General features: G+C 53.8%; 1 protein-coding gene across 1 annotated transcript in view; it reads left to right on the forward strand.

Moving 5' to 3' along the window:
- The first annotated feature begins 4188 nt into the window (after nt 1-4188).
- PPL (periplakin) overlaps nt 4189-24925 on the forward strand; it is a 47966-nt gene continuing 27229 nt past the window's right edge. Inside the window, exon 1 of the mRNA XM_036280871.1 lies at nt 4189-4388. Coding sequence (XP_036136764.1) covers nt 4327-4388 — 62 coding nt within the window. The 5' untranslated portion in view covers nt 4189-4326. The remainder of the gene's footprint in view (nt 4389-24925) is intronic.

A 24925-nucleotide genomic window follows, 5' to 3' on the forward strand; every position in this document is an offset into this window, starting at 1 on the left:
AAACAATCCAAGCAGAAAAAGACAAATACCACATGATCTCACTTATTTGCGGAATATAATGAACATAACAGTCTGAGGAATAGGGTAGACCCAGAGACCTGGAAGTGGGGTACAGACTGACAATCCCCAGAAGAGGGACTGTGTGGGGGAGGGAAGAGATAAACCACAGAACTTATATGCATGTACGCATAACCAATGGACATGGACAACGAAGCCGAAGCCGGGGACGGGGTGGGGGGATGGGGAGGAGGGTGTCAATGGGGTAAAAAAGGAGAAACATCTGTAACAAAAATAAAAATAAGAAAAGAAAAGAAAAAAATCCAAATGTTAGGTTTCTCTCTTGTCTCTCCTGAGGGGACTCACGGCTAAGTTTCTTTTGGATCCTTCCAGATGTTCTCTTTGCACGTGTGTACACGTGTCTGTGCATCTCTCCCTGACCCTCTCCCATGCTCTGCTTCTGCCATCGGCTTGTCGAGTGTCTCGGCAGGGCTCCACCTCGCTTCTCATTCTTTCCCAGGGGCGGGTCTTTCCTGGTGTGGATGCTCCTGGTTATCTTTTCTTTAAAGATCTCTTTTTTACAAAATATACTTTATTGATTTTTTAGAGGGAGAGGGAGAGAGAGAAAAAAAAAAAATCAGTGTGAGAGAGAAACATGGATGATTGCCTGTATGCACCCCAACTGGACCAAACCCACAACCTGGACATGTGCCCTGACCGAGAATCCAACTGGCGATGTTTCTGTGCACAGGATGGGGCTCCACCAACTGCGCCACACTGGCCAGGGCCACCCAGAGTTATTTAACCACCCCTTCCCACCGGTCATCTGATGGCTTCCTCCCCAGCGACAGGGCTGCCCTGAGCCCCCACAAGAGAAGGTAACTGGGGGATGGGTTAGGAAAGGGTTTCCAGGCAGAGCTGTGACATGGGCAAAAGCAGAGGGACTAACAAGATTCCCTCCTGAGCCTCTGTCTGTGGCCCACTTGGGGTGTAGGGAAGGGGTCCTGGTGACCAAGCTCTGTGCTAAGTTGAGGCTTCTGCAGGTCCCAGGTGGGCCCCCACCTGTATTCTGAAGCCTTGACACCTCCCTGATAACCTGCTGGGCTCCATCAGCTGTCTGGAGGCAAGTTCCTTGGTGCCCTCCAGACCCTGTCCTGACCTCAGACCCTGGAAGCAATTCACCACAGGACCATAGGGAATTGCCCAGGCCCCCATCGGTCAGTGAGGAACTCCCTGCCTCGGGGGTAGGGTAGGGGGTGTGTGCTTGAGAGAGGAGCCAGACAGCCAAGTTCACAGGGGAAATGGCAGGAAGGTCTGTTAAGAGCTCCCTGCCTGAGCATCCGGGGGCTGAATGCAAGATCCCTGGCTCCTAACTTCTCAGAGGGACTTGCCAAAAGTTTGGATTCCTGGGCCTCTTCCCACGCTGCCCTGTCAGGAGCCCAGGAGCTCAAAGCCCTGGAAGCTGCATGTTTACAAATTCCCCTGGGGATCCTCATGTACACCTTCCGAGCCTTTGCATCTTGCAGGACCTTTATCCTTTTTAGGTTCCCAGACCCTTCTGAAAAATTAATTTAAGGGTCATCAATTAAAAAAATTGTAAGAATGGCCCTGGCTGGTTTGTCTCAGCGGTATCATGTCGGCCTGCTGACCAATGAGTCATGGGTTTGATTCTGGTCAAGGGCACGTACCTCCATTGTGGTTCGTTCTGGCCCTAGTCAGGGTCGTGCGGGAGGGAACCAGGTGATGTGTTCCTCTCACGTGGATGTTTCTCTCTCTCCTTTTCTCTTCCTCCCACTCCATCTGAAGATAAATAGAAAAATATCCTCAGGTGAGGATTAAAAACAAATTATTAGACTGTATGTATCTTCTCCCCTCCCCCAAGAGAAAGGCCCTTTGCTACTTTTTTGGTTTTTTCCTTTTCTCATCAGTGTAGCAAAACAAGGCAGCTAAGGCTGGGAGAGTGTTAGTCTACTGAATGAGTGAATGAATAAACTTATTGAGAGTAACAGACCCGCCCTGGCCGATTTGGCTCAGCAGTTAGAGTGTGGCCTGCGGTTCTCACTAAGGGCATGTACCTGGGTTGCAGTTTGTCCCCGGCCCTGGTTGGGTCCTGTGGGTGGCAGCCATTCCATGTGTCCCTTTCACGTCGATGTTTCTCTCTCTCTCTCTCTCTCTCTCTCTCTCTCTCTCTCTCTCTCTCTCCTCCTCCTCCTCCTCCTCCTCCTCCTCCTCTCTCTCCCTCCCACTCTATCTGAACAAAAAAATGAAAAAATGTCCTTGGGTGAGGATAAAAAAAAAAGAGTAATAGACCCTTCCCCAGAAAAGTACACATATGGACACACATTTTGAAAGCAAGTGTAGGGGGATTCGCAGACCCCCTTAAGCCCACCCACAGATGCCCCATTAAGAATAATGTTTCTGGCCCTGGCTGGTTGTATCCGTGGTTAGAGCATTAGCCCTCAGACCTAGGGGTCGGGGGTTCGATTTCCGGTCAAGGGCATGTACCTGGGTTGCAGATTCAGTCCCCAACGGGAGTGGGGGTCATACGAGAGGCAACCAGTCAACGTGTCTCTCTCTCATTGCTCTTTCTCGCTCTTTCCCTCCCTCCCTTCCACTCTGTCTAAAAGTCAATGGAAAAATATCCTCCAGTGAGGATTTAAAAACAAAAACAAAAAACAGAGTAAGATTTCTGGCCCTGGTCGGATAATTCAATTGGTTAGAGCCTCCTCCCGATTTGCCAAGGTTTTGGGATTGGTCTCTGGTCAGGGCACATAAAACAATCAACCAATGAATGCACAAATAAGTGGAACAACAATAATCGATATTTCTCCCTTTCTCCCTCCCTTCCTCTCAAATCAATAAATAAAATAAAATAAAATAAAATAAAATAAAATAAAATGAATAAGATGTCCTAGCATCTCTGTAACACTGAAGCCACAGTCCTTTGGACGCAGAAACAAGAGAAAGCCCAAAGGACACTGAGTGTTCTCAAAGGTGGCTGGGTCTGGGGCAGGGTAAGCCCTTGGGAATCCACTCCCCCACCAACCTCCTTATTTTATCATTAAAAAACAGGGGAGGAAGGGACTGCTCTGAGGACTCTGGTGCCCAGTGTGGATTCCTGCCTCCCTTCCCTGCAGACCTCATTGCTCCCATGTAAGCCCTAATGGCCCTTTGGCCATAATTTATTTTGCTGCTTTCTGGAATGTGTGCTCCTCCTGCGCTGCTGGGGTCAGAGCCCCCAGCACCCTCCAGGGTGGTGCTGAACCCCCTCAGCTACAAGACCTTCTTCAGGTTCACTGCTGAACTGGGTTCACTGTCTGTCCAGCTGCAACTTCACTGCACACAGTGCAACTGGCACAAGCTGGCAGAATTGTGCGATTTGGCTATTCTGAACCGGAGTCCAGAAGCTTTTATGACGAGCCATGAAGTAGGTCTGTCCTGCCAGGGCCTGGAGTTACCAAGTTTCAAAGGACTTTTTGTCCGCCCGAGATGGCACAATGATAATGAGGGCAAAGCTTCCTGAGCATCTGGGCCAGGCACTGTGTTAAGTGCTTTGTGTGAATTATCTACAAGAATCTCTTCATAACCCTTTGGGATGGGGGTGGTTATCACTGTTTGACAAGTAAGGAAACTGAGGCCGGGAATGCTAAGATTGCCAAGGAGTCAGCCGACCATTTGTGGCTGCAGGAGCCGAACTCCAGCAGGTGCACTCCAGACCCCCCTTTTCTCAACTGCCACCGATAGTGCTACCACCTGAGTGTAATTCACTGGCTATCCGGAGGGTCTCTGCCACACCTGTGTGGGGGACCCATCTGGGTGTTAGCCAACAAGAGAGGAGCAGGGAGCCAGGTGAGGGCCCTCAGCCAAGGGGCGCGCCAGGCCCGGGGGTTAGGGTGGGACTGAGGGTGCTCGAGAAAGCGGTCTGTGCGCCCCCGCCCGTGAGCCCAGCCCCTGGCCGGCGTGGGGTATGTCCGGAAAAACCTCTTGTCCCCCCCCCCAGCCCAGGCGGGGCGCCCCACTTGCTCCCGCCCGGCCGAGGGCGCACGCCCGACGCGTCTAGAAGCCCCGCCTGTCCGATGGGGCCCCTCCTTCGGGAAGGTAAGCACCACCTTCCCGGGTGTGGCCGGGAGAGCCCTGGGCCGGCGGGCGCCCCGCCCCCCGCGAGTAGTGACCCGGCGCCCCAGCCGCGCGGCACTCGGGGTCCCGCGCAGTCTCTCGCTCACCTGCGCCCGCTGCCGCCCCTCGGTGAGCGCAGGGTCCGCCCGCCGCCTAATACCCAGTCTCGCGCCGCCACCCACTGCCCGACCGCCCGCGCACCCCATCGCCACCATGAACTCGCTCTTCAGAAAGAGAAACAAAGGCAAATACAGCCCCACGGTGCAGACCCGGAGGTGAGGAGGCGGCTGCACACGCACCCCACGCCCTCGCGAACCCCGCGCGCTGGGGGCCGCGTTGGGTCCAGAAGCGCTGCCCCGGTCGTGGGTGAACTGCCGGGCCCTGCGGATTGCAGGGAGCCCGGGAAGCACGGTCCTGGGAGGCTCGGGGGCTGGGGAACTGTGCCAGGAGTGCGCGACACGCCGGAACGGGGGACCCGAGGACTACCCTAGAGCCGGGAAGCCCGGCCGCGATGGGAATGGGCTGGGGGTGCCCGAGGGAAAACACTCTCTGCCACCAGAGAGTTCTCGGAGCCCAAACAACATTGACTTAGCGCCTAGAGGGCGGGGAACTGAGCTGGAGGTTTAGGGGACCTCCGTGTCCCAGGGTCGCCCTTGCTCCGGGGGTCCGTTTGGGCAGGGAAGCACCGCCCGGGTGGGGAGTGGTGTGTCCAGAGGACGCTGCACCCAAAGCCAGGGTGGAGGGTGGGCGCAGGGAACCTAGGAAGTACTGTCCAGGGGCGCACAGGGGCGGCTAAATTGAGCTGGGGTGTGGGAGGGGGCGTTCCCCTTACTTCTTGGAGAGTGCGCAGGCTCTCCAGGTGTTGGGGAGGCTTGAAGTGGGGAAGGCTTATTGGGTGGGGGGTGCCACCTAGCGCAGTATTTCCCGGCACCTGCTGCCCCGCGCTCGAGCCTCGTCAAGAGGAACCGGTGGGTGTGGGGTCGATTGGGTGGGGGGCACAGACTGAAGCACCTCTGGTTCCCGCTCCCCAGCTGCAGCCGGGCCGGGGTCTGCGCAGCGGCTGGGTGGTGTCAGGACCTCCTTCTGGCTGTGAATTTCTCAGGGGCGTGGCCCTCCCCCCACCGGCCCGAAACTGGCGGCGTCTCTGAACCCCGGGTTCCCAGGGCGGTTTGGGAAGAGAATGACATGTCTTGATGTGTTTGCGTTGAGACGGCAGCCCACGTCCGTTTTGATAAGCCTAATGTATTCACTTAATAACCGGTTTAGGGGAGCCTCCTGGAGATGCTGAGATTGAGGGAGGGGGCGGGACTTCGGTGTCTGCCTAGTCCCCTCTCTAGGGAAAATGGGGTGGGGTCCCCTTTTAGGAGGGAGAATTTTACCAAATTTCTCCCTACAAAGGCTCAGGCAGGTGGGGAACTCAGAATTGCACAGCCCACCTGCCTGGATATTCTCCCCAAGGTGCACTCACCGTGAGCCCCGTTCCCCACCCTTGACCCTGAGCCCCGCTCCCCACCCTTGACTCTGAGCAGCTCCTAACTCCTTCCCAGGCCCCAGATGAAGGCAAGAGAAAACTCTGGCCAGGGTCCCCACCCTGCCCCTGTGGTCCAGCCCAGGCAGACCTGTTTGACAAGTGCTGTGGGGGCTGGGTGCTGGCGGAGGGTGTGTGGGCACAGCCCTTTCAGAAACTCTACTGCCCAGTGATCCCACCCTCCCCCACCTCTCCTTTGCGCTATTTCAAGCTCAGAGGCTTTTCTTACCCTCCCCTCTAGGCTCCCCACAACCCCAGCCTCCTAGGTCTTTCACAATCCCAGAGATGGGGCAGGGCCCTGCACACTGTTCCTCTGGCTGGGTCCAGCTGGCTCTTAAAGTCAGCTGGGGTCCTGTCCAGTCCCTGTGCTGTTCTCTCTCCGACATTGCACAATTACATGCTGTGTGCCAGCAACGGAGGACTGTACTGTTCTCCCCACATCAAGACCCAGGCCCCTCCAGTCCTTCACACACGCACACCAGGAGATGGGCCAGGCCTCGGCCTGGTCCAGTTCCCCAAGGCCTGGGCTTGGGCCTAACAAAAGGTTATAATAAATCCAGACAAGCTGAGAGGGACTTGGCCTTTCCAGCAGACGGTAGGAAGAGAGGTTTTCCATCTTCTATAGTTGCGAGGACTCTGAGGGCCTGGTGTGGCAAGGACACTGGGTCCTGCCCCTCCCCATATGCCTGGCCCAAGGCAGCCACCCTTGGCCCTTGGCTGACTGACCTGATCCATTCCCAGATCTTAGCTTAGAGGTGTTTTTCTCCGGGAACCTTTCTTGATTCTCTCCCCAGGATGAAGTGAAAGACTTCCTTTGAGCCTCCATGGCCTTGCACAGTCACAGCTGTGAGTAGGCACCAGGTGCTTCTCCAAGTGGTCCCACCAGCTCCGTGCACTCCTCTGCCCCTTCCTCTCCATGGGGTCAAGTTCATGGACTGGATTGTGGGGTGGGGGACAGCTTCTTGCCTCATTCTCTCAACAAGAATCTTTTGAGCCTTAACCAGTGCTTAACCCTGTACTTGTAGCTCTAAGATGTGGTCACAGGTCATGGGGCACTGGTCCCCAAGTTATTCTTTCACCCTGTTTTTTTGGGGGGGTCTTCTTCATTGCCTGGAGGAAGGTGGGTTTGCCAGTGAGATTCAGCACGGAATGGCCGGTAGGAGCTGTGGGCCTGGGGCAGAATGCCTCGCTTCTGATTCCGGCTTTGCAAGTCAGGGAGCCTCTTTGAGCCTCAGGTTTCTCATCTGCAAAGCAGCAATGGTGCTAATATCTCCTACATGGGGTTTGTGGGAGGAGCAAATGTGACAACGAAAAGAATGCCCCTGGCACATAAGAGGTGCCCAGATGGTGGGTCAGCATCACCACCCCAGCTGAGGGGACCCAGGAGTTGTAACCTTCACACCGGACAGTCACAGCTTTGAGCTGCACAAGTGCGAACTAGTGAACAGAGTTCCTCCACGGGGAAAACTACACCTCCCTGTTTGTCAGCCTGTCAGCTGCTGCAACAGGGTGTGAACAGCTCTGCTGCTCCTGTCACCCTGGTTCCTAATGACAGGTGTCAGAGCTGATGTTCACACCTGAGCTAATGACAGGATCAGGCCTGATGGTGCAGGTCTCCAAGGACAGGGTCCAGCCCAGCAGAGAGGGTCAGGAGGGGATCTGTTCCCACCTTCCTGCTCTGTGGCTAAGAGTGCAGCCCAGCCAGCCCTTACTTCCTGGCTGTGCAATCTGGAGAGAGCGGCTTGGCCTCTCTGGGCCTCTCTGTTCTCACCTGTAGAATGGGTACGAGCAGAGTACCTTGCAGGTGATATGGTTGGCATGAGGATTAAATGAAATAATTTGGGAAAGATTTCAGAATTATAGGAGATCTCAATCCATGGCAGCTAGAATGAGTATAACTACTGAGTAAATGCAGATGAGGTGCTTACTGTGTGCCTGAACTGGACAGGGTACGCACTGCACAACCCCAGGGGTGCCACTTCTGGGCTGTGGACAGAACATTAACAATCTCCCCGCACTTGATGGAGTTATGCTTAATTATGAGTGTGGTTACAGGACTGGGTTTCGGGGGCGGTGGAAGCCAAGCAGGGGCCGTTGTCCCCAACAGGACAGAGAACTGATGTTTCTAGCCAGTGGATCTGGTGCTCTCTACCTGGTCTGAAGTGAGCACTGTCAGAGTAGAGACCTCAGAGGTCAGGGGGGACTTCTCAGGGAAGGTGTCCAACCTGTCGTGGGGGTGAGTGGAGTGGTTAAGATCCAGCTCTGGAGTTAGACTGAATTGTGCCTGTTTGATTTTGGCAACGAAAGTTGACCTTGCTGCCCTGGCCAGGGTGACTCAGTTGGTTGGAACATCATCCTATGCTCCAAAGGGTCGCAGGTTTGATTCTCAGTCTGGGCACATGCCCAGGTTGTGAGTTGAATCTATGGTTGATCCTGGGTCAGGCACATTCAGGGGGCAACTGATAGATGTTTCTCTCTCTCTCTTTCTCCCTCTCCCTCCCTCCCCCTTCCTCCCTTCCTCCCTCTCTAATATCAATGAGAGCATATCATGGGGTGAGGATTTTAAAAAGAGAATTTTGCCTTGCTCAGCCTCAGCTTTCCCATCTGTAAAATGGGACAAATCTTGCTCCTCCACCCAGATCTGTGTCCCAGTAAGTAACCTGCAGCCGGGCCTGGTCTCCCAACATGGCCTGGGCAGGTTGCTTTGAGAAAGGCTCAGTCCTAATGGGGAGAGCCTGCGTGGGGGGCAGGGCCCAAGGCTTTGTAGGCTGGTGAAAGGGACATGTGCCCTCCTAGAAGCCGGCTGGGGTACCCTGAGCCTCTTGGTGATTAAGAGCACAGACATTGAGAGCCAGGTGTGAGTTCAAGCCCCTCCTGAGCTGTGTGGCCTTGGGCAGGTCACTTAACATCTCTGAGTCTTAGTGTTCTCATCTTTGAAATAGGAGTGATGATAGTAACCCTCAGCTGGCAAGGTCAGATGCGCGTGACAGGCCCAGGCCCAGCCCTGGCTCACGGTGAGTTCTCAGTAAACCATACCAGCCAATATTAGTCATCACACACTCCTGCTAAGGGTGAGGAGTGTGTTAAGCCCAGAGTTGACCAGGCAGCTGGTCTCCTTCCAACTGTGGAGGCTGCAGCCTGGGTGGGGCATGAGGTCAGCTGACTCTCATCCATCCACCCAAACATTCACGTGGACTCTCACACCCCCGCTTAAGCAGACACATGGAGAGACACATACGCACATATTTATTAGTGACAGCCAGAAAGCTTGAACGATTTGACAGGGGACTTTCCCTGTCAGCAAAGCCTGCCTCCAACCCTATGGGTGATTGGACAGCCCTTTCTCAAGCACTGACTGTGTGCCTAGAATGGCCACGGATGTTATAGAATGTCATCCTGACACGGTGCCTGCCGTTGGTGGTGGTATCCTATTTCACAGATGGTAACACTGAGGCCAAGAGTAGAGGCATTCACCTTGGGTTCACTGCTCAAAGGTGGCTGATGCTAGGGCCTCAGGGGCCCCTGGGTAAGGAAACTAGGTCTCTCCACCAGGACTTGGAGCTGGTGGCAGCTGACTAGGGCTGTCCTGAGCCAGTCACTGGCTTTTGTATTCACTGACCCCGCCCCAGCAACCCTTTCCTCCTCCTCTCTCTCTCTGGCTTTGCCCTCACCTGCCCAGTTCTCTTGGCAGAGGGAATGAGACCTGATAACTTAGATTCAGAACATCTGAACCTCTAAGGAGAGCTGCTAATGGTGGCATTTCAGGCATTGTCAGGGGCAATAATCTAGGGATAGGGAGTTTTGGGGAAGAGGCTTATCTCAATTCATACCACTTAGGTAACACCTGAAGGGGCAGGGGCATCAGGAGAGCCCTGGGGGTAGGGGAGAAGCTGCCTTGAGAGGTTCCCAAGGTTCCTCGTCAAGGGAGGAGGACCCAGGATCCCATCTTGCCATCGCCACCTGCCATCCTCCCAGCCGCCTGCCCTAGCCTGTCTCGGCCTGTCTCAGGAGCAGGAAGAGCAAAATAGCCTCTGGTCTTTGTCTCTGCTTTTGGTTGGTCTTCTGTGTGACAGCCTCCTGGGTCCCGGGAGGGAGGCCCCTGGTGCCACTCTCTGTGCGCAGCCGGAGCTGTCTCAGGTCCAGCCCTGCCCTCGGCTCCACTGCTCCCTGCCTCTGGAGGTAGCCGCCCAGGCTGGGCCGCCAGCCCCTCTTGCCTGGGCACTGTAGTAGCCTCTTCACAGTTCCTCCTTCCATCCCAGCACCCAGTCCCTTCTCCCTACGGCACCGAGGGATCTCTTTGTGAGATGCAAATCTGATCCTGTCCCCTTGTGGCTTTCACCCTTACCCCAGGCTTCCTTTTGCTCTCAAGCTCTGGGAGCTGCTGCCCTGCACAGCGAGAGCGTGGCCCAGGTACCCCACCTCTGCGCACTGCGTCCAGCCCCCGGGCCTTTGCCCACGCTGGTCCCCTGCCAGGACCGCTCTTCCCACCCATCTCCGCCTGCTTGTTTGTCTTCCTCTTCCATGGTTCTCCACCTTCCTCAGGGAAGCCCTCCCTAACCTCTCTGCCGGGGCAGACCCGCCTCCTCTATTGTCTCGCCATCTCCTTTTAATTTTTTTAATACATTTTTATTGATTTCAGAGGGAGAGAGCCAGAAACATGGATGAGAGAGAATTGATTGGCTGCCTCTTGCCGGCCCCCTATTGAGGTTTGAGCCTGCCACCCAGGCATGTGCCCTTGCTGATAATGGAACCAGCGACCTCCTAGTGCATGGGATGACACAACCAACTGAGCAACACTGTCTGGGCTTGCCGCCTCTTTGTGACTCTATCTCAGCAGCCATTAGACTCTGAGGTGGCCAGATGGGGATGAATGTCTGTTTCCCCCACAGACTAGCTGGTGCAGTCTATGTGCTGAGTGAATGAATGAGGATGAGCTATGATTCTCTCCCTCCTGAAACATCTCACAGGAGCAAACACACTGGTGCGTGCACACACACACATACCCCAGCCAAGAAAGGGGGGCTGGGTTTTATCTGTGGACAGAAATCTGAGGGCCAGAGCAGAGAGTGCCCCCTGCCCCCATTCAGTCGCCTCTGTGAGCTTAGTAAACAGAGGACAACAATGCAGGGCGGAAGCCGAGACAGTGGAGGCAAAGGGGCTCTGAGCCAGCCTGGTGAGCTTCCAGAGGAGAGGCGTTCAGGACCAGGAGAGAGCACTGAGGGTGAGGCCAGGTGTGCGTCCACCTGCACAGTCCTGAGAAGACACCATGTTGCAAAACTAAAGCAAGTTGGTGGAGGATGCAAAGAGTGTACATTTTTTAAAAAACATACATACAGCACAATTCCATACAATGTTTCTAGATCCAGACACAGATATGTTTTGAAAATGTAAAACAGGCTTAGGAAGAAACCAGCAACTCCAAAATTATGCTACCCTCAAGGAGGGGGCTAAGGGATAATGAACGATAACATTTTATTTCTTTTTAAACAAAATCTGAAGCAAATCTGGCAACATGGGAACATGAGCTAAATTGTAGTGGTAGGATTTTTTTTAGGACTTTTCTGCATGTTCGAGTTAGGTCATGGGTTTTCAGGTTTTTGTGTGTGTGTATGTGTTTTTTAAAATATAAGGTTTTTGGGTTGTTTTTTTTTTTTTTTTTTTTTTGGGTATCGGGAACCGAACCCGAGACTCTCTGGTCCACAGGCGGACGCTCCAACCGCTGAGCCAAATTGGCCAGGGCTGTATGTATGTTTTTTAATTTTTCTTTATTGATTTCTAGAGGGAGAGAGAGAGAGAAACATCGATGAGAGAGAACATGGATTGGCCGCCTCCTGCATGCCCCACGCTGGGGATCAGGCCCATAACCTGGGCCTGTGCCCTGACCAGGAATCAAACTGGTAAACTCTTGGTGCCTGGATCAACACTCAACCACTGAGCCACACCGGCCAGGTGCGTTTTCAAGTTTTGTAAAGTGAGTGGTGGGGTGGGCAAGGAGAGTTGGCAGAAGGAACAGCACGGGCGAGAGGCAGGAGGGGAACCTGGCATCCTGCATCTCAGCATCCAGTCAATAGGAAGAGAAAGGATCTGGGGGAGGAGCAGGAAGCGGCCTCAGGATGGTAAGGTGCCCAGGCATGGGGAGCAAGAAGGGCAATGCCCTGGCTGGTGTGCTCAATGGTTAGAGCATCAGCCTGTGGACCAAAGGGTGGTAATGGGTTTGATTCCTGGTCAAGGGCAAGTACCTGTGTTACAGGTTTGATCTGGGGCACGAGGGGAAGGCAACCAATTGATGTGTCTCTTTCACATCAATGTTTCTCTCCCTCCCTCCCTTCCACGCTTTCTAAAAATCAATAGAAAAAATATTCTCAAGTGAGGATTAACAACAACAAAAAAGAATGGAGGGCAAGCAGGGAGGTTCTGGATGGGGAGACAGTGGAAATTCTGGGGATGAGGAGGGGAACTTGGAGAGGTGTGAACATACGAGTCTCTCTGAGGCTGAGTCCTAGCTTGGAACAACCGCCCTCAATTATAATTGTTTGTCTGAGATAATTCTACCCTCGTCTCTCTTTTCCAGGCAGAGCTCAGAGTTTCAGTATCCTGCCCAAAGACTCTCAGCTGCTCTGACCTGGGCATCCTGAGCTGGGAGCAGGCAAGCCAGCTGGCGGGTGTCCCAGCTGGCTGCCGGTCCATCCTTTCCTGGGCAGAGGGATTTTGTCAGGTCCTGTGAGATCAGCGCACGCCCAGTGCAGTGCTGGCCACTCCACCCACTGCCTGCTGACCCTGGGAGGCTGCGGCGCTGCAGGAAGCAGTCGTGTGCAGAATTCTTTGTTGCCCCAGATGCCTGGGCTCAGATTTCAGACTCGTACCTTTTAAGGTTTTCTCCATCCAGGGCACAGGGACTTCGGTTCCAGTGGAAGGGGAGAAAGGATTCTGTGCCACCGAGAACAGAGAGGGCTCCAGTCCCTTTGCTCCAGAAGAGGAGCTTGACTCTTCCCAACTGTAAAATGGGCAACTAAAACCCCATGTTTCCGAGTGGGAAGCTGAGGCCCATGGGCAGGGATGAGGGCCAAGGTGGGCAGAGTAGGAAAAGCCTGGGTTTGGGAGCTGAGAACCTGCCTTTCACGCCCAGCTGTGCCGTGGCCACAAAGTCCCTTTCTGGGCTTTGTTCTTTTTTAAAAGCTCATCTGAGGATATGTTTTTATTGGTTTTAGAGAGAAGGTAGAGAGAGAGAGAGACAGAGAGAAACATCAGTCATTTGCCTCCTATACACGCCCCAACCAGGGATTGAACCCACAGCCTAGCAATATGCCCTAACCAGGAATCCAACCCACAACCTTTTGGTGTACAAGATGATGCCCCAACCAACTGAGCCACCCGGCCAGGGCTGAGCTTTGTTCTTCATCACTGGCGTACACGTTTCATGAAGGCAGGGGCTTTGCATGCCGTGTAGTCACTCCTGAACCCCAGAATGGTGTCTCGTACATCGTAGGTGCTCAGTAAACAGTGGTGGAAGGTCTGTTTTGAATCTGCAAATCGGGGCTTACTAAATGGAGACTTGTACTCCTTGTCCAGTGGTCTTGAACTAGGAAGGCTATCCTAATACACCAGGGAGCATTGAGATCGGCTTAAACCTTGCAAAAATCTTCAAGACGTGCCCTGGTGTTAGCAAAAACGGCTTGAATTTCTGTGTGTCTGTAACATGAACCCAAAAGCATAAGCCTGATACAGGCCGGAGGTGGGGTGGCCTTCCCTGGGCAGAAACAGTCTAGACCATGAAACAGCCATTGTTACTACACCAACAACCCTCGCAATTTAGGATCTGCTTCCCCAGGATTAATAGCTGGGTGTGGAGAAATTTACTGCTTAATTACCATGGAAGTTTCTGGTGAAGAGAGTATCAGTCAATTGACCAATCAATCTGGTATTTATTGGGTACTTCCTGTGTATTGCTTTCTCACAAGACTTCCTTCCGGTGAGATCGAGGATTGTTCCTTAATCGGCTTCCCCTGGTCCTGTGAAAAAATGCTGTCGGTTATTTTCTCATTCCCTCCCACATTGCACGTTAGGATCATCTGCGGAGCTTTTAAAAAGCAATGGCCAGGCCCTGCTGAAGACCGATTGAGTCGGAATCTCTGGGCTGGGGCCCAGACTTCAGTCTTTTGATGTGCAGCCAGAGGTGTGAACCACATATTTACATTGATTGCCTTGCTCCGTCTTGTCTTAGAGTTAGGTACACTTTGTTTTCTCCTCTTTGTGGCAGTTGCCCAGTCTGTCTCTCTCTGTGCTTTTATTCTCAATCTTCCCATAACATTTTGTTTCTGGTACGTGTCTTACAAAATGGCCTAGAGATGGATTTTTTTTTTCTTTCTTTCATCAAAGAGTCTTTATCTTTTAACCAGTTAAGTTTAACTCATTTATGTTTATTGTAATGACTGATGTGTTTGGACCTACTCCTGCCATATTGTTTAGTATTTGATTTATTATGCTTTCTCTTTGTTTTCTTTGTGTTATTTTCCTGTATTTTAATGGATTGAGTTATATTTTCACAACTGAAGTGAGGATATAAGGCCTGAATGGACAGAGCAAATGAAAATACCCTGACCCGGGTGATCTGAATCTTTGTAATTATAGTCATTGGTGTGCCTTTCTTAATCCTACCTTTGAGGCTATAAAGCTTTGGACAATAAGGGACTTACTCATCTTTTGGGGGAGCCCTTCTGTGGCCCTTAATTTCAGGTCTTGCCTAGGCTTGGGGGCTCAATAAATAAGTGTTAAGTTGAACAGCTGTTTTATAGCATGTCTTCAGTAATTCCTGTCTGCAGGGGCTTGGTGATGGAGAAGGGCCTGTAATAAGGGCAGAGGTATGAGAGGGAGTTGGCAGGTGGGGGTGAACATGTATTCAGCAATAATTGAGTATTTAAAAATATTGACTATCTAGAAAACCAGCTGGGATGGCAGTAATCACCAGCATAGACACTAAGTCGGTGGCCCTGGGCAAGTCGCCCTTCCTCCCTGGGCTCAGTTTCTTCATCAGCAGTGTGAGCGATAAAAGTACCAAGGAGCCCAGCCGGTGTGGCTCAGTGGTTGAGCGTTGACCCACGCACCAAGAGGTCACCGGTTCGATTCCTAGTCAGGGCACATGCCCAGGTTGTGGGCCCAATCCCCAGTGTGGGGCATACAGGAGGCGACAGTCAATGTTCTCTCTCATCAATGTTTCTCTCTCTCTCTCCCTCTCCCTTCCTCTCTCTAAAATCAAGAAAAAATAAAATTATAAAAAAGAGTCCCGAGGGGCTGTTATGAAGATCAAAGTGTGAACCTCTGTCAGGCACCTGGTAGGATGTGGCTCTGGGAGGTGTCCTTCTTGCTGGGTGCTTCCCTCCCCTCCCGCAAAGGCCTGCTCAGAGGGACAGGCTAGGAGCCCCTCATGGTGTCTTCCTAGGGTAAGGACTCTGTCTCAGTTACCACTGCTGATGGTTACCCAGCAACTGGGATTAACTGTACTGATGAAAATGTCAACAAGATGTGAATCACTGTGTCTCCCCTGGGTGGTGACACCTTGCTGCATTGTCCCATTTCCCCATGTCCCCCTCTGTGTCTGTGGATCTGTGTTAATGCTCCTGTGTTCTGAGGAGGTGAATCTGGAGCTTGTAAACATCTTGGCACCACTGCTTCCCAGCTGTGTGACCTCGGGCAAGTCTCTGAACCCCTCCAAGCTTCAGTTATCTTTACCTGGAAAATGGAGAGATAGGAGTTGTTGACGGCTATAAAATGCCTGCTCAATCCAGCACCTATTTATTGAGCCCCAAGCCTATTCAAGGCCTGGAATTAAGGGCTACAGGAGGGCCCACCAAAAATGAGTAAGTGTTTATTGTCCAAAAGTTTATAGCCTAGTAGGCAGGGTTAAGAAAGCACCCCAGTGATGTAAGGGTGCCTGCCTCCTAGGGCTGCAATCTCAGCGGTGACGCAGGAAAGGGCTGAGCAGGCAACAGGCACCTACTAGGTGTTCTTGGTGTTTAGTTGTTGTTCATGTTCACCAGTCATCTCCTGAGTGCCTACCATATGGCGCGTCAGCGACAGGACCGTGCCCATAGTGACGAGCGTCACTCTCTCAGCCGGGCAGTGTTTAAAGAAGGTGGAGATCAGGGCCACCCAGCACCCTCAGTGAGCCTCCCACCAGGCCTGTGGGTTTCCAGGGAGCCGCGCAGGACTTGGCTGGCCCTGGAGGGCAGGCAGGACCCAGAAGAGGATGACGGTGACCAGCAGGAGGCCAGGACCCTTCTCTGTGTCCTGGGAGGGGCAAGGTTGGGTCCTGGGGAGGGGTGTGCACCCCTTTACATTCCAGACGTTCCATGGCTGATGCCTGCCGCTTCTGCACACACCCTCTGAGGCAAAATTAACCCCAAAAGGGAGGACCTGTAGATGTGACCAAGGGCTGGAACATGGGGACTGACTCAGGCCTGGAAGTCGAGGTGGCTTTGCCCAGGGAGGGAGAGCTGTGCCCCAGTTCCCATCTCTGCACATGGATCGTGGCCGATGGGGGACAGAACATTCTGGGCAGGAAGGAACAGCTGGGGTGTGACCTGTTCCCTGGAATGGCAATTCAGGAAAGAGGCTATTCTCCCCGCCTGGAGGGAGGGATGGCTGGGGAGCGAGCCAGGTGCCCCCGGTGCTGCCCCATGGCCTGTGGGTAAGGATGCTGAGCTCTGGAGGCCTGGGAAAGGGTGCTGGACTGCGTTCTGCGTGCCCTAGCACGCCACACCCAGGCACCATGCTCTACTGGGCAAAGCAGGAGCCTTGGATTGTTTTGAAGTCAGGCAGCCAGGGATCCATAGATAAGACCTGGCCTTGGGCAGGTGTCTGGAAGCCTATGCAGGTCTGGCAGGAGAGTGGCAGGGAGCAAAGGGAATAACCATTTATTACATGTCCCTCGGTGCCAGGCACTGAGCAAGGCAGACAGATTCTTCGAGCATCTATCAGCTTCATTAGGGCAAAACTGATAGTTGCTATGGGCTTAGAGCAAAGCGGCCAGAGCCTCAGGATAATCCCCGCCGCGCCGTCCGATGCGGTGACCACTGGCCACACCAGGGGTGCTTAGAACACAGCAGCTGTGCCGCAGGCGAAAAGTACGTGCCAGGCTTTGAAGACAGTATGAGAAAAGGAATCTAAAATATCCCATTCATAGTGTTCTATTGGCTACCTGTTCATATAATATTTAGGTTGAATAAAATATCTTAGAAAGGGTAAGTGTGCCGGTTTCTTTTGACTTTTTCTTTTTCATGTGGCTATTAGAAAGTTAGACTACAAATGTGGCACATTTTGTTTCTATTGGACAGGGGTGGCCTTCAACTCAAAGTGATATAGTACCCCCTCCCTGGCCCCGTAGGTTTCCCACCTATCGAATGTGTCTTTCTGTTTGCTGCTGAGCCAGCTGATGCCATAACCTCGCTGTAAGGAGGAGGAGTTAAGGCCAGGCAGGTGACATAATGCGCATTGTTACTTCAGACGCCAGCAGGAGTTCATTGTATTGTTGCTGGGACAGGCTCTGTGCTGGGCACTGTGGACACGACTGTGAACGAAACAGACAAAAGCCCTAGCAACCCTGAGCCTTTGTGATGTGACCGCCATGTCCTAGGTGCTTCACGAGGATCATCTCCTTGAGTTGTCTCAACCCTCTGGGGTGGGATCGATTCTTATCCCCATTTCACAGGCGAGAAAACTGAGGCACAGAGAGGCTAAGGAACCTGCTGGAGCCCACACACAGTTGGGGCGACACCACAGTCTACATTCTTTCCCTGTGCCAGGCTGACTCGGCTCCCCTCCCTGCAGGCAGGAGAGAGTACGGGCCAGTTGGTGCGGCGTGACTTGGACGGGAGAGCTGAAGGCAGCACGCCAGGGTGGCTCTGCTGTGGGCTGGAGGGCTGGCCACTCGTGGTGTCCACGGAGGGCCTGGGTCTCTCCTGGGGACGGGGGGCTGGGAAGCAGGTGTTTCTGGCAGCTGTAGAATCCAGGGAGGAGGTGGAAAGACCAAGGGGGACAAGTGGGCTTGCGGCCAGGAAACGGAGTCTCGGCCAGGGTGGTCCTGGAGGTGACCCACGAACAGAGACCCACAGAGGGCATGGCCAGTGCCAAGGCCCTGCAGCAGGAACGAGCTCCACGCTGGGGCAGGGAAGCCAGGCACAGGGAGGAGGCAGGGCAGGAGCATTTGGGAGCACTGGCAGGTCTGAAGCTGGACGGGGGGTGTGCTTGGTGGCACTGTTGAGCGATCTCGCTGACAAATGTGCAGAAGTTGGTTCAGGGAGGCAGGAGTCGGGGTGCAGGGAGATGGTGGGGGGGCAGCACACTGGTCCAGCCGAGAGGTCGCAGCCTCGATCAGGCAGAAACCACAGGGGCAGAGGGAGGATGGGAGGATGAGGGCTGTCACCTGGTGGAACCGGGGAGGGAGAGATGGGGATCAGGGCGGTGCTTGGGGTTCTGCTTGAACAACTGGGTAGACGGGCCTTCCCCACCGTCCCTTCTGCGGTTCCCTCCTGCAGACAGAGGAGCAGAAACCCCGTCGTGGAAACACCCTGTACCCTTCTAATCTCCAAACCTACAGAGGCGATCCTTAGCCCAAACTCAAGATGGCTCAGCTGGGCCGGGCCTGGGATCCGCATCCTTCCAGAGCCTCCTAACCCATATCCGTGCACCAGCCTCTCCCTGCAGAGTCGGAGGACACATTTCCAAATATTGAGGTTACTTGTGAAGTCTCCACACCTGGGTGAGGCAACATTCATGAGGCGAAACCAGAGCGTGTCTGGGCTTGCGTGAATACCAGTGCGAATGGCGTGGGTGGCCTGGGGTCTTCTTTCAGCTCCTCAACGCCAGTGGGTTCTGACGTCGGGCCTCAGCTGCTGGCTTTGATCACCTCCTTAAAAGGAGCCCAAATCCTTGGATGGTGACCTCAGGTGGAAGCAGAGAGCCTGGGCTCACCCCAAAGCAGCACTTTATGTCCATTTTCTCAATGAACCCCCATCCAGGCCTGCGGTGTGCATACTGCCGTGACCCTCAGTGACAGATAGGGAAACTGAGGTGCGGAGAGGCTAAGTAATGTACAGCTTACAAGGAGGAGGTGGGATTCAAATCCAGGGTGTCTGCCTTTGATCTGGGTGCTTAACCACCAGGTTATAACCGCGTATAGCTACGCTGGGAGAGGGTGAGGGCATCACACAAAACTAAAGCAAGAAGAGGGGACTGAAGGGTCCCTCGACACACCTGTGTTCTCTTTGCCCATGTGAAGCATCCGCAGTGACCTTGGGTGCCATCTCTGTCCCCACATTCCTGAGGGCTCAATGACCAGACCATGGGCTGTCCTGGGCCAAACCGGATGTCACATGGCCCTGGGTTCCAATCCCAGCTCCCCACTTTGCCTCTGACCTCCTTGGCTGTGAGTGGCCACCTGTAAAGCAGGTCGGACTGTGGTTATTGAATTTCTGACTCCCAGGGACAGAGCCAGGGTACCTGATGCCACGTGAGACTCCCAGGCCCTCTCCCCACAGTTCCAGTGCTCTGAGTACATCCTGGGACACAAAGAGGTGCCTGTTCTGGGCTGGCACCTGTGGGCTCGGGCCCAAAAACCCTTGTTTGTGCCTCAAACCCAGTCCCAGGGCTCTGAGGCAGTTCCCCAGCCTGGGAGGAGAGAACCAGGCTGAGTCTCTGGAGAAACAGCCCCGATCTGCCTGTGTGATGAGCTCACCTGGTTCGCGAAACCCACCTGCAGCCCTGGCTGGGCTGGGCTGGGCTGAGGGGGCCATTTCTGGGGACAGTTGAGTTTTGTCCTGTCAGCTTTTATCAGGTGGCGTCTCGGGCCACAGTACCCCACCTCCTCCCCGCCTGCCCGCAGCTGGGTTTCCTGGGTGCCTCATCCCCCAGAGGCATCCGTTCCTGTAGGGGTTTGCTGGAAAATCCAGGACCTAGAAGGAGCTTTAAAAAAAAGAGAGAGAAGAAAAAACTACACTATAAAGTGTTTTTCTTTTTTTTTTTTTTTTTATCCTCACCCGAGGATATTTTTCCATTTTTTGTACAGATAGAGTGGGAGGGAGAGAGAGGAAGGGAGAGAGAGAGAGAGAAACATCGACGTGAAGGGACACATCGAGTGGCTGCCACCCACACGACCAACCAGGGCCGGGGACAAACTGCAACCAAAGTACGTGCCCTTAGCGGGAACCGAACCCGGGTCTCTCCGGACCGCAGGCCGACGCTCTAACCGCTGAACCAAACCGGCCAGGGCTAAAGTGTTTTTCTAATTCCCCAGTTTCCCCCGGTGTCCTCTCCTGTCCCAGGATCCCATGTCCCATTTAGTTGTCCAGTCTCCTTGGCCTCCTCCCAGCCTTGTCTTTTGTGACTTTGACGCCTTGGGAGAGGTGTCTTGTGGACAGCTGGGTCTGTCTGCTGGCTGCCGGCAAGAAGCTGGAGGCTGTGTTCCTGGGAAGGGTCCTGTGACCCTGTGTCCCCCTCGGCGCCCGGTGGCGGCGGTCCCGCCATGTCGACATGCCTTCTCCCTGTGATGTTAGCCTTGCTGTCTTCACGGTGAAGTTACTGTTTTCCAGGAGGATCTCTTGGGGATCCCCAGGAGAGAAACGGCGTCCTGGGGGAAGAACCACAGTGCAGGGAGCAATGTAAGGGCTTCATTCTGCGGCGAATGGCGACCCCCGTGGGGAGTGAAAGGGCAACGAGTGCGTGTCACACAGATGTCGTTGTCACCACCTGGAGCCCGTGCAGTGTGCCAGGTGGTTCGCGCTCCTTCATTTGCACCTTTGGTGTACCCGGCACGGTCTACCAGGTGAAACAGCGGCGGCACCCCACTCGCGAGTTTAAAGCTCAAATCTGCATTGGGACTCCCCGATGCTGCTCTGAACCTCCAGCTCGGTTCTCAAAGCCCAAAGTGGTCTTTGAAACTCAGTTCTGGTGTTTCTGACCCTCCCTCACTCACCTCACTTGACGAGGTAGGACGGACCACCCCCATTTTACAGATGATGAAGCCGAGGCTCAGAAATATCCATAGCCCCTCCAAGGTTACACCGGTGGTTGGTGCAGTCAGGATTTGAACCTGTCTGGCTCCAGATTCTAGCTGCCCTCTGTGTGACCTTGGGCAGGTGCCTTCGGTTCTGAGGGCCTTCGTTTGCTCATCTGTAATGAGCAGGTGGGGCTGGATGACTGCCAAGGCCCACGGCCGCTGCCCGCAGCACGGGTGTCCGTGTTAAACTTCTGAGTAAGTGGAGGGAGGGCTCGTCATGTCCCTGTAGCATGGCACTCAGATCCGATTCCGTTCTCTCCCTGGGTGGTGGAGGAGCCAGGTGAGTGTGTGGGTGGGACAGGACTGGGGAAGGGCTCTGTCTGTCAGCCAGGCTGACAGCCCCCAGGGTGCCACATCTGGCTGCCCCTTCTGGCTTATTAACGAGATGGAAATCTGGACCTGCCCTGCCAGTTCCCAGCCCAGCAGGGACCCGTGGACTCGCCAGCTGCCTGCATTCCTGTACTTCTGGCACAGGGCTCTGGGGCTGTCATGGGGACACATCAGCTCCCGTGGCCAGCTTGGCAGCAGGAGGAACACAGAACCGTGCGGGCCTCTCATTCAGGACTCCAGACCCAAAGGGCGAAAGTGCTGGGGCCATGCTCCAGAGGCTGGATTCTAAACTCAGCTCTGCCCTGCTTTCTGGCAGTGGGACTCTGGCCAAGTTATCTAATCAACCTGTGCCTCGGTTTCCCCATCTGTGAAATGGGAGAACAGTGCTACTTCGGGGGGTGGTAGGATGAAATGAACGCATCTGGAGGTGACGTGCTTAGCATCAGCCAGGCACATGGTCAGCCCTCCGCTGAGTGTTCACTGGCACCCTCCAGGTGGCGCGTCGCCTGGGGCCGGCCCCTCCATGCAGCACTAACTAGTAAAAGAGAGGCTGAGGGAAGAAGAAAAACGACACTCGCCAATTTTTTTGGAAACAGCCTTATTATGAAAATATAACTCAAACGCCATACAATTCACTCATTTAAAAATACGCAATTCAACAGTTTTTAGTGTATTCACAGAATTATACAGTCGTCACCATAATCAGTTCTAGAACATTTTCATCACCTCAGAAAGAAACCCCTTCCCTTTAGCACTCGCTCCCCTCCCCAGGCCCTGCCAACCACTATCGGCTTTCTGCTTCTCAGGATTTTGCCTGTTCTAGATACTTCCGATAAATGGAACCCTACAATGTGTGACCTTCTGTGTCTGGTGTAATGGTTTCAGGGTTTCTCAGTCTTGTAGCATGTGTTAGTACTTCACTCCTTTTTTTGGCTGAACTGTATTCCATGTGTGGTTAGACCACATTTTGCTATTCACCAGTTGAAGACCATCTGGGCTGTTCCTACTTTTGGGCTGTTGTAAATAGTGCTCTGTGAACATCCGTGTCCACGGTTTCCTGTGAGCCTGTGTTTTCATTTCTCCTGGGTAGATGGCAAGGAGTGGAATTGCTGGGTCATGTGGCAACTTTACGTTTAACTTTCTGAGAAACGTCCAGGCTGTTTTCCAAAGTAACTCTACCATTTTGCATCGATTTCTCCACATCCTTGCCAACAATTGTTATTGTTTGTCTTTTTTTTTTTTTTATCCTCACCCGAGGATATTTTTCCATTCTTTGTACAGATAGAGTGGGAGGGAGAGAGAGGAAGGGAGAGAGAGAGAGAAACATCGACACTAAGGGACACATCGAGTGGCTGCCACCCACACGACCAACCAGGGCTGGGGACAAACTGCAACCGAAGTACGTGCCCTTAGCGGGAACCGAACCCGGGTCTCTCAGGACCGCAGGCCGACGCTCTAACCGCTGAGCCAAACTGGCCAGGGCTTGTTTGTCTTTTTTACTGTTTCCATCCTTGTGGGTGAGAAGTGCTATCCCATTGTGGTTTGGGGCACTTGGCATTTAGAGTTAATATGTGAGGTGCCTACTGTGGGCTAGGAGCCCTTACAGTATAGTCACATGGGGTTGTTAATGGCCGGGACAAGGGACCTGCCTAGGTTGGAATTCTAGCTCCAACATTTAATTACTGTGTGACTTTGGGAAAGTTACTGAATCTCTCTGGTCCCCAGTTTGCACATCTGTAAAGTGGGGATGATAAATAATGACTACCTACTGGGCCAACACCTACCTCACAGGGTTGTAATGAAGATTAAGGAAGAAGTGGGTGGAGAGCCTGGTGTGTAGAAAGTAATTATGAGCTCATCCTAGTATGTTGATGGCGGTGGCTGCTGTATGTTGGCTCATGTGATTTTTCCCATGAGTAGCTGTTAGCCTGGTATTTGATCATGTGGCCCCTAGAGAAAGACTGCCCTAGGGGAGAATCCTGGCTCCACATTCACAAGCTGTGTGACCCTGGGCAAGGGCCTTGACGTCTCTGAGCCTTGGTTTCCTCCTCTGTAAAGGGGCACAGAAACCTCTCCCAGGGACCTAGGGTGTGGATACTGTTGGGGCAGTGCCTGCAAACCTGTCTGATATCTGCATGTGTCAAATTACCATGATGCCTGTGTGGTTACCCCAGTCAACATATGGGGAAACTGAGGCACATTAAGGATAAGGTGCCTGCCTGAGATGACGCAAACAACAAACAGCCCAGCGGGACTTGGAGCTCGTGCCGTTGTGACCAGAGCTCCCACTGAACCACCTTTGTTCTCCACTCGGAGCCCAGGCCCCTGGGGCTGGCCGTCTCCATCCCCCTCCCTGCCCTCTGCTCGCCCTGGTGCTGGGCTTGAACTAGAACGAAGGGCCGGCCAGGGTGGGTCCAGACGCCGCTGTCCTCACACCTGCCCCAACCACTGAAGGGGCTGGATTGGGAACTGGCCCCACACTCAAAGGTGCGGCTGGGCTGGGCCCAAGAGAGACAAAGGCCCCCACCTAACCCACACTGCAGGTCCCTGATGGTGGCCCATACTGTCATGGGTGAGCTAAATATTTGGTTGAGAGTCCCCGTGGCTAAGGCGGGGCTGAGGAACCTGGAAGTGCTCACATTCCCCAGGACGGTCTGCCCAGCCCCGGGGTGGGAGCAATGAGGGTTGGCTGACGACCCAGCGGCCCAGCACTTACCCTTCTTACCCGGATCCTCCAGACACACAGTCCCCTCTGCTGAGCCTTCCCAGCCACTCCACTGAATAACGGCTTTCTCTCTGCAGGACTTCTCAGAGCCTTTACTGACTTACGAACTTATGGAGGGGTTGGGTTTTCCTAACTGCCTTGATGACAAAGGCTTCATTCTGAGAGTGACTTAAAGGACTGGGACTCCTGGGACCCCACTTTGGGAAAGGCTGCCTGCTTGGTTGACTTTGCAGAGGGTGTGGCCGGGGTCTTGTCATCCTCCCCGCCCCGCCGGTCCTCCCAGTTTCTGTGTGTCCAGGCCTGGCACAGAGTGGGCCCTCAGGCAAGGTTTAGGACACGGATGGACAGACTCACAGCTTCTGTTTGCTGCACCCGTGTCTGCCTCCTGAATTCCCCCCATACCAGCAGTATCTGCAGTGTCAGCCCTCAAACTCTGGAGGGAATTAGGGTCCGCTGGGGAACTTGTAGAAACAGCAGAAACAAAAATACAGCTTCCGCCCTGGCCGGTTTGGCTCAGCGGTTAGAGCGTCGGCCTGCGGTCCAGAGAGACCCGGGTTCGGTTCCCGCTAAGGGCATGTACTTCAGTTGCAGTTTGTCCCCGGCCCTGGTTGCGGGTGGCAGCCACTGGATGTGTCCCTTTCACGTCGCTGTTTCTCTCTCTCTCTCTTCCTCTCTCTCCCTCCCACTCTGTCTGTACAAAAAATGGAAAAATATCCTCAGGTGAGGATAAAAAAAATAAAATAAAATAAAATAAAAAAAATACAGCTTCCTGGGCCCAGCTCTGGAGATCCAGGTTCAGAAAGTCTCATTATGCCTGGGAATCTGAAGGTTTCATGCCACCGTAGATGGGTCCCAGGTCTTGATTTGAGGAATTCCACTCTGAAAACTGGCTGCCAGCCCCCTTTGCTTGGGTCAAGAGGTCTGCCTGGCCCAACCGAAGGGCCACTCCCACGACCCAGCTCTTTCATGGCCTCTCCTCATTAAAGCCTTCTGCCCATGAACCCACTCTTCTTCGTCCTTTAGAACCCAGCTACCACCACCTCCTCCAGGAAGCCTTCACTGACCACATCCTTCCCACCCAGCCCATTAGGAGGCTCCTCTGGGCACCCCAGATGCCATGCCTGCCTCAGTCTTGTTACTATTTCTGTGACTGCTGATTTCCTCCCTGTCTAGGGGGTGA

The sequence above is a fragment of the Molossus molossus genome, unplaced genomic scaffold, assembly GCF_014108415.1.
Source record: "Molossus molossus isolate mMolMol1 unplaced genomic scaffold, mMolMol1.p scaffold_m16_p_3, whole genome shotgun sequence".
Taxonomy (NCBI): domain Eukaryota; kingdom Metazoa; phylum Chordata; class Mammalia; order Chiroptera; family Molossidae; genus Molossus; species Molossus molossus.